Source organism: Monopterus albus, unplaced genomic scaffold, assembly GCF_001952655.1.
Source record: "Monopterus albus unplaced genomic scaffold, M_albus_1.0 scaffold543.1, whole genome shotgun sequence".
Classification (NCBI taxonomy): domain Eukaryota; kingdom Metazoa; phylum Chordata; class Actinopteri; order Synbranchiformes; family Synbranchidae; genus Monopterus; species Monopterus albus.
In genome coordinates, this window is record NW_018128423.1 from 88,306 (window position 1) to 98,264 (window position 9,959).

Sequence of the window (9,959 nt, forward strand, 5' to 3'; positions counted from 1 at the left end):
CCCAGGATTTTTCCCAAGAGAGCCTTGATGTCTCCCATTGCCAGAATTGTGGCAATAGTTTCTTCCTCAAACGCAGCTATCCACTTTCCAGCCCCATCTTGGAGACAATGGAGGCGCTGCACCAAGCCCTCTAAATCCATTGTAGGCCAGGGCACATACTGTAGCTGAGCCCCTTTGGCCAACAGTGGGTATGATGAAGCATCTGCAGCTCCAGTTGGATGTCCTGATTCTCCACTGGTGTTAAATGTGATTACTGCATCCACGCTTCCACATTCTCTTTCTGATGAGGAATGATCCCCTCTGCGAGCTTGAGGTGATGACTGAACTCCTTTTTTCCTAATTGTAACATGAGGAGGCTTTGGTTTAGCTCCTCCATGATCATATCTCTCTTCTTCCTCTTCCTCATTTCTTCTAGGAGTAGACACCTTACTGGCCACAATCGGAGGGTTGAGGGAGTATTCTCTTGAATCAAAGAGGTCAAAGGCCTCTTCTTCTCTGGCCTTTGCCCCGTCGCCCATCTCACCACACTGCTTGCCCTCCTCTTTTTCAGCATCTGTCAATATTTTCACAATTTGTTCATGCAAACCACTTAAACGTTTGCGGGCCTCTCCCTGTGGAAGACTCAGCCCTCGCCAATAAGCCTCTGGCAGATCCTCCAGTTCATCTGGCAGCTCCCCCTTCTCCTGCTGTCCAAAGCTGGCCGCCTGCTCCAGCTCTTCTACTGGCTAAATTGATTTCTTCTCAGATTTCATCACATAGTCACCTCTGAGTCTTAGCTGTCGCACAGGCATTTGGGCAGCATACGGTGGTGGCTGATCTGTTCCCCAGACCAGCTTCTTTTTCTGTTCAAGCTGTTCTTTGACATATTTAACCATCTTCTCTCGCAGCAGTTTTGCATGATTGATAAACAACTGGATGACAGCGAGTTCCCTTTCGCGCTTACGCACACGCTTTGCAGACTTATCTTTGGCCTTATGGTTTTTTTATAACCACTTCCATTTCACGACATTGATTGAGATCAAATGTTCCATCTTGTGGCCAGGGTGACTGGAGATTTCGCGTTCTGCTGTTCCACGTTCGTGATAAGTTGTCAATTTCCTCGGCCAACAAGGGGTTTTGCTTACCTACAACCATCACTGGAGATGTGTTCTTCAGTTTTCCAGACTCCATGGCCCTGCTGAGTTATGTTATATGTCTGTAGCAAAATGTCTATGTATTTATATACCACTGCAATACACTGTGGAATGAATGACAACACCCCAAAATTCAAATGATATGAAAAACTTAATGGGATATGAAAATTTAATAAATAGATAAATATGAAAATACAACTAAACAGCTGCAACCAAAAACAAATTTAAGTACTTAAAGCAACTCTGCTATGTTAGAGCTGCTGTTCTAGCTTTTTTAATCCTCCCTGTAGTTTAAACCATAATGAACATAAATGTGCATATATTGTAAATATAAATGTGCATATAAATTTAAAGGAACAAATACAACATGCCAATTAGCAAAAATAGAGAAAATAGACTTTTATTTTATCCATCAGCTGCTTTAACTCACTTCCCCCTTTCAATCTTATTTGAGCTGCTCTCCCCTGTCTGTGCTCCTCTGCACGTCACACATGCAGCTCTGACAGAAACTGCTGAAGGGCGGGGGGAGGTGGAGCCACAGCCCAGAGCAGGCCACCACTTCCAGTATACCAGAGGACAAGCTACAGAGCGGACCGCTGACAGATCAGATGGGCCCGCTCCAAACTGCGCACCCTCCCCTCCTCTAACATTAAATTGTAGTGTTGGACCTGTTAAGACAGATATGCATGGAGAGCAACTACTTCTCTACATGCCAACCACAGTGACAGAGAAGATTTTACCACTTATGAGTTTATCACCCCAACTGCACTTACCAATAATCAATAATCAATCTTCATGCACAAGCCAGCCGTCACACTGCAACTCACTCACCCCAGACCATGACGTCACCAGCAAAAAGAATCATAAGATTATCAACCTCTAAACACAAATCTTATAAAATATAAACTACACAAACACTGAACTTATGATAATAACAACTGAAACATAATAATGAAAACAACAGGAATATAATAATATACAGTTATCAATACACCAGACTCCTTTACCACACCCAAAAAACACACACGCCTCTCTACATACTCGCATTCACGCACACACAGTGAACACCCATGTGAAGAGTGAGCTACATGCACACATACACACACACAGAGCAAACCACACCCAAAAGCAAAACTGCACAGTTTAACACAATGTATATACATTATGTTTTCAGTGTATCTTTAGCTTGTATAAACCTTCAATATAACACAATATACATTTCTTAAGCAAACTTCTTCACATTTCAGAAAACATGGAGCAATTTGCAACACATATACACAACCAGAGAGCACTCTCACATCTGACCCTACACACACACACACACACTTCTCTCAACACTAGATGAGTTTGTCTCAACACACACACACACAGGCCTGTATTGCAGTATGTTTTCAAGAGCTTGTATAAACCTTCAATATAACACAATATACATTTCTTAAGCAAACTTCTTCACATTTCAGAAAACATGGAGCAATTTGCAACACATATACACAACCAGAGAGCACTCTCACATCTGACCCTACACACACACACACACACACTTCTCTCAACACTAGATGAGTTTGTCTCAACACACACACACACAGGCCTGTATTCAAACACACACACTTTTATTTAAAACTCTACAAGCACTTGTAAGTGGGCTTTCACTATAGTTGGCCAACAGGAACCGTATGAACCCTGCCAGGTTAACCTCAAAACTGATCAGACCTTGACCAAACCCAGCTTCATACCCCCCTCACAGTTAAACTAATTCAATTTGTCCTCTCCAATCGGGACTGCGGGGGATGCAAGTCATCTGCTTACTACAGAAACTACCGTTATAATTTCACCAGTCAACTTAACATCTGTGATTCAGCTTCTTCAATTGTGTGACTGCCCTTTGTGCCTCAATCACCTGTAGACCCATTCGCAGTACAAATCTTGCTTAACAGCCATATCACACAATTACTTTTTATTTAAATCCAATCCAGACACTCTTATATTTATGGCTCATAATTTCATAATTTAGCTTCCTCAATCTGGTCTGACATCTCATAAATTTTCTCTCACTCATAAAACAACAACCATAACTAACACAATCAACTAGTAAGTGTTAATAAGTCATATATATATATACAATGTCAAAGTCAGTCCTGGCGATTCTATCTCCAGCCCTCTTTCCTTTTTATCTCCCTCTTTTTTTTTCTCAATGCACGCAGATACTTGAAGGAGAACCAATCAGGAGATAAGTTTAGGTTTTAAATAAACCTACTGGCACTCAACACAGCATTTCGAAGGCACAGAGAGCGCAATTCATCAGTTATATGAAAAAGGCAACTCACCTTTATTCAGTGGCCACTTGTGAAAAGCCAGCTCTGCGCCCAGGAAGCCGCTGCCAGGTGTTGGACCCCTCTGAACGGCTCCTACCAGGCTGACAACGCCAGTCTGTGGTCGCAAAAATTAATACACAGGGAGAATCACTGCAGTGCCAATTATCATTTATTGAACAATATTTTGTGATTATGATTGAGAAACAGAATCACCTGCGTCAGTCTGGGCCTCTGCAGAGAAAGTCAGGCTGTCAGTCACCGGTTCTAGTCTTCCCCTCGGGTCTTCACACACATGCCTTATCAACTCTGCAGCTAACTATATGGCCATTCCCCAACTTCCTGTGATTGTCCAGATCTTGACCTCCAACCGGGCCCCCACCCTGGTTACACTTCTCTATTTTTGGGAACCCCCTGCACATTGTGCTAAACAACAGGAAGTTTGGCGCCCGATGTCCTTACAGAGACCCGTACAAAGGAGCAGAAAGTTCACCCTGACCATTCTACATGTTGTGCATTTACTAATATTAACTATTAACTATATTAATAACTATTAACTATATTCTGATCCTATTCTGATTGTATTAAGTTTGCTTTAACCACTGTTGTGGCTAGAGTGTGATGCCGACTAAATTAATTCAGACAAACCATCCCAATTTAAATGATCATTTAATATTACAATTATTCCTGAATAGAGTAGTAGTTAAACAGATAATCTGGTAGTTAGGGAACAGGGAACAGAGTCACTCCTCCTCCCGTGAGATAGATAAAGTATTAAATAAGAAGATTGTCAAAAGCGCCAGTCAGTCCAGGCAGTTGTTGTTAGCCACAAGGTATCGTCAGTCAGTCTTTCTGTCACCCCAGAGTCAGTCACTGTTCCCCCCGGCCCTCTGGGGCCGGGTCTACAGTACACTTTTCACGGTAGCATTGCCATCCTCTCTTCTTCTGCCAACCCCTTCAGGCTCACTCTTTTATCCACCAGAGGACAAGCTACAGAGCAGACCACTGACAGATCGGATGGGCCCGCTCCAAACTGCGCACCCTCCCCTCCTCTAACATTAAATTGTAGTGTTGGACCTGTTAAGACAGATATGCATGGAGAGCAACTACTTCTCTACATGCCAACCACAGTGACAGAAATCCATAACCACTATTCTATTACATATTACCTCTGGAACCTTGTCTATTTTTAACCACTACACCACTACCACCAGATTTTGTGTTATTTATTTATCTACTTTATATTTCATTTGTATTTTGTGGCATTCGTGTTGACGGCAAAGTAAGAATTTCATTGTACAGGGAAACACATTTCCTAACTGTATATGACAAAATAAACACTTTGAACTTGAACATCTCCAAGCTGGACAAGGTGACATGGTCTCTTTTCAGCTTCTCTGTCCCTCATCCCCCCTCTTACCTGGGGCCAATTTGATCAAACACCCTATATGGAGAAACTGCCCCTGAAAAACCACCTTTTCAGTTGCCACTGTGATAAGGGGGCAGTTTCTGGGGTTGTTGCTTGAAGCTGCCTGAGTGGACACTTCTAGGCAAAATAAAAACATACGTGTCCACAACATTTCATTGCAACCAGTAGGTGGTGTTTTGTTATTGTGGACATCAGTCAGTAAAGAGCAACAGCCCCTGAGTCTGTCGATGATGAGCTCAGCCTGCTGCTGTGGTGGTCCCCAGTTGTAAACGTTTAAAACAAGCAGAAGCAGTGTTTCAGCTCAGTGAGGAGTCGGTCTGTCTACAGCAGGACGGAACCTGAAGGCCAAGACTCACACAACATCACAGGCTGTTGAGTCATTTCTAACCTAAACCTCAGGTTGACTGTAAATTTGGGAGTGGTATGTGTAAATGTTTTTATGAGTTTGGTTTTAATAATACTTTTTTTACAGTAAGAAAAATTTTTAGTTTTAACTGACTTAACTCCAGCATTTATAGAATCAATAACCATTAGCACAGTTGGTTTATTATGTGAATATTGTTGTGGTTGTTGCTGTGCTTACACATTACACTGAACAGTATTATGATTAATTTACTAGACTAAAACAAAGGTCATGATAAACTCCACACAGGTTTCATATTTCACATTTGATGCCTACTTTGACACTGGGATTTTTAAATATTTATATTTCCTGATTATTATGGCATTGTATGTTTTAATTATCTGTACCAATGTGCTGCTTATTGTTGTTATTTGTATGAACAGAAGTTTACATGAACCCATGTACAGGTTTCTGTGCAGCCTGTTTGTCAATGACCTCTATGGTAGTACAGGGTTGTTTCCATTCCTCCTGGTTCAGATCCTCTCTGACATTCACACTGTTTCTGTTCCCTGTTGTTTCCTGCAGATATTTTGTGTGTACACATACGTATGCACAGAATTTTCTATCTTAGCCATAATGTCCTATGACAGATACCTTGCTATCTGTTATCCTCTACAATATAACACACGCATGACTTTCACCAAGGTTGTCGTGCTTATTCCTGCTCTGACACCAGAGCAAACAACATTTCTGGACTTGTTCTTACTGCTGTCATAGTTGTCATTCCTTTAACTTTAATCCTTTACACATACATGAGGATCCTTAAAGTGTGTTTTTCTGGCTCCACACGGACCAGACAGAAAGCTGTCAGTACCTGCTCACCTCACCTTGCTTCTCTGCTCAACTTTTCTTTTGGGGTTTGCTTTGAAATATTAGGGAGCAGGTTTGAAATGAAAGGTGTACCCAGTTTGTTGCAAATTGTTTTATGTTTATACTTTCTGACATGCCCACCGCTCTTTAACCCTGTACTGTATGGACTGAAACTGTCCAAAATCAGCATTGTATGTAAAGGTCTGTTGTTACATTCTGCTGTGAAGTGCAGATCATCTCAGAAATCTAAGCAGTTTGACTAAGAGAAGAGAGAAAAATGGGTGCCCCGACTTCACTAGTGCCAGCAGTAGTGAAGTCTGCTGTTAACTGTGTTATGACAAAAGAGAAAATTAAACACTGAAGTCTGTGGATTTGAAAAAAATACTCTGAGTATGAATCCAGTACTTATTTTAATAAACAGAGGTGGCAAGGAATAAAGTGTATTTGGTCAAACTGAACTCATTTTGTCAGATTTTCTACTTCTACAATCCAGAGTAAAATACTGTAGTTTTTACACAACTACATTTTTCAGATTGTTGCAGCAAATTTTAAAAGACAATACTGGGTTCATTTGACAGTTTTCTTTTTCTTATTGCTTTGGATATACAGAGAATAATTGTATATGGTATAAATTCATTGTTGTTTTCAGTCTGCATACTGGATGTGCTGACAAAATACAGAATATCAGTGTCTGCACAAGTTGGTTGTGAGCCATGTGTGACAATAAACTTTGTTCATCCATACAGTCTCTATCTACTGTACCCACCACCCCCAAAAACAAACAAAGAATACATAAATATATATATATCATAACAAAACAAATAATGATGAAACACATGGTTACTACCTTTCCATTTTTAAATAATTCTTTTTTTTTCCATGTACTAGTGTAGGAGTGGATGCAAATGTCCAAATTTTAATAACTAGTATCTTCAATACCATTAAAAATAGGATAACACAACTTCTCTGATACTGCACTGTATTGCGTATTACATCTTGAATTAAATACATTGGATTAAAATAAAATTTCACTTCAAGTATTTCTTTAGAGATCTTGTCTGTCTGGCTTCCTAGTTACCCGTGCAGATCTCCTCAGGTCAAGTTTGAATACTGGCGTGTCCTTTTTGCAGTCTGAGAGAGATGTCATATAATACAGTTACCAGATAAATGACTATCATATTAACTTTAATTCCTTGAACAGTACGTTCTATACATTAATTTCTATTGGAATAAACACTGATTTTTATTTACTGTTACATCTCTGGTTAGGTTCCAACATTGGTTCCATCTTAAACTGATACTGGTTCTCCTTAAATCTTGATTCCATTGTTGTATAATTGACTGTAACAAAGGGCCCTATTTTGAGGATCCATGGCATCTGATAAAGATGTACCGGCGTAAGATTTTCCACTGAGGAAAGGGATCTGCTCATGCACCTGCTCACCCTTGTAAATGATCTGCTCATGCACCTTCATCTTGTGCATGAGCAGATCATTTACAAGGACTCTCGCAGTCTGACAAGTTTGGTTATATACAGTACCAATGTGTAAGAGCAGCACTGGTCAACTAATCAGCAATTTAATTTCTCGCTATGGGCATAAGCAATTCTTATAAATACGATCACTAATCAAAAAGGTATTTCTTATAAATACATATATATTGATGTGCACAACACCCAATGAACACAATCAAATTTTTTATATTTTTTAGTTTTTGCATGTCCTGCAGAGCATTTCTCAGGGTATAGCAAGCACAGTGCACAAGCACTGTGCATGCACCTAGACAGGCACGCATCATAACATGATCAGAGCGCCCATTAACTAGCAATGATGATGTGATTGCTGGCCCCAGACCTGGTTTTTGCTGGTCAGTGGCACAGTCACTTTGTGCGTCCTTATATTACCAATGCTCCCAAAATTTACTTGGACACACCCTGTTTTCATCTGGTCACATCTGCTGGCACAAAGTTGACTGACTGCTGCTTGGTAAAAAGGTAGCATAATGCACATGTCATGAAAATGGTATTTAGGAAATTAGAAAACAGCCGAGCCACGCATGCCATATGCCGTGCGTTTGCTGCCAGGTAGTGCCCAAAGTGTCTAAAGATTATGGTTTCTGCTATTGTTGTGCATGAATGCCTTTAAAGAGCACTGTTCATTGAGCTGAACAGATCTGTTAGGTTTGCCCAGCCACACCTGCCTCTCTCACGGCCCTTACTCTGTTTTAGCTCCCTCACCCTGATTACACCATCTGACACACCTGCTTGACATCTCCAGATCACCACCAGCTGCACCTGATTAGTTTCTCCCTATTTAGACCCTGTGCACCGTCCACTCCCCTGCCAGATCTTTCTAGTATTCTCAGGCCCGTACATTCCCGTTGTTTGTTTGTATATGCTACAGTTTACCTTCTACTCACGTCCTTTCGCCTGAGCTCTATTTCCAACTTCTTTTCCTCCTCCTCGAGTCGCTCCACTGGACCACAGACCTCCTCTGCTCCGTTCCATCTCCACCACGCAGGTCGATGCACAGTCTACTATTAACGGCCTACTAACTCTGTCTCCTCAGCAACCATCATCCCCGACCAGTCCAGGAGTGAACCCCAGCGTCTGCAGCCCGGTCTTCCCACAATCACCGCACCACTGACTGTGTTTTTCCATACCAGCTGCTCGACACCCGGTCCCGCTTCTACACCCTCCATCTGGTTATACACTTGCTTGTTTGATATCACTGTAAATAAATTGAGCACTACTTGCACTGAAGTCAGCTACCTGGGTCCGTCATTTTTTCGTCTCACTCACCTCTGTGTCCGAGCAGACACAACAAGATCAGTTTGCAACTAAAGTACATGTATGTGAACTTCATTAACACGCAGGGTGGTGAATGTGAGTGGCAAAGGCTTTGTTCACTCACTTTCTCATATTGCTGATACTCTGTGAACCAAAAAAGGAAGTTACCAATGTCTTGTCAAACTAGTCAACCTAGTGAAAAGCACGGAGCAACTTGGGCAAGAATATTCCGGTGCCATAAAATACAGCATGTGTGCTGCATGTGGTGCATTGTAATCAATGTTGCTTCCAGCAACAGTTTTTTTGTGAGGGGTGATTCTGCTACTGGTACTGTTGAAGCCACTTCATATGAATATTTGAAAATCTTCTGTGAACAAATCAGTACAGATTCCAACAGAAAAATCTCACTTTGTTTTGCAAATTGTGCCTGCTAGGCCTGAAAAAACAAGTCCTCTGAAATGTAGTGAAGTCAAGTATGAAGTATGTCTCTAAGACATGCTTGAAGTTGGACCAGCTGATTTGATTCATTTGGCTTCATAGACAAACATAACGGAGTATCATCTGCATAGCAATGGAAATTTATGCTGTGCTTCCTGATAATATTGCCTAAAGCAGGGGTCTCAAACTCCTGGCCCGCGAACCCCCTATTTCCGGCCCGCGACCTGATGTCAAAATAGTAATGTAACTCGGCCCTTGAGGTTATATTTTGTTATTTTGTTTTATCCCCACAATAACCACTTATTGTGAAAATTAAGACCTTACCGAACAATAGGCTACTTGCGATCATTCCCGCTTCAATTACGTCAGCTCAATCAAGCATCTGTTGATATATACAACCCTAATTTCAAGTCAAAGCTAGCCCCTAACAATGGCCAAGAGAAAAGTTGATTCTGAAAACAGAGCCTTTCTAAACCAGTGAGAGGCTGAGTATACGTTTACTGACTTTGCCGGTAAACCCGTGTGTCTTATTTGTGGAGCTAATGTGGCTGTAATTAAGGAATATAACCTAAGACGGCACTACGAGACAAAACATCAGGACAAGCTGAAAAACGTGATGGAAAGCAGAAACTACAGAAGGTAGAGGAGT

At 41.3% G+C, this 9,959-nt stretch overlaps 2 protein-coding genes across 2 annotated transcripts in view; one reads left to right on the forward strand and one right to left on the reverse strand.

The window, feature by feature from the left end:
* Positions 1 to 875, reverse strand: part of LOC109953091 (uncharacterized) — a 2,961-nt gene extending 2,086 nt beyond the window's left edge. The window contains exons 1-2 of the mRNA XM_020588482.1: positions 786 to 875; positions 9 to 725 (exon numbers count right to left, since the gene is read on the reverse strand). Of these exons, the coding sequence (XP_020444138.1) occupies positions 9 to 725; positions 786 to 875 (807 nt within the window). The remainder of the gene's footprint in view (positions 1 to 8; positions 726 to 785) is intronic.
* A 4,630-nt stretch (positions 876 to 5,505) lies between these two features.
* LOC109953092 (olfactory receptor 11A1) lies at positions 5,506 to 6,347 on the forward strand. The gene is given in 2 exon segments (XM_020588483.1): positions 5,506 to 5,932; positions 5,935 to 6,347. Coding segments are annotated over 2 exon segments (840 nt in total).
* The last annotated feature ends 3,612 nt before the right edge of the window (positions 6,348 to 9,959 follow it).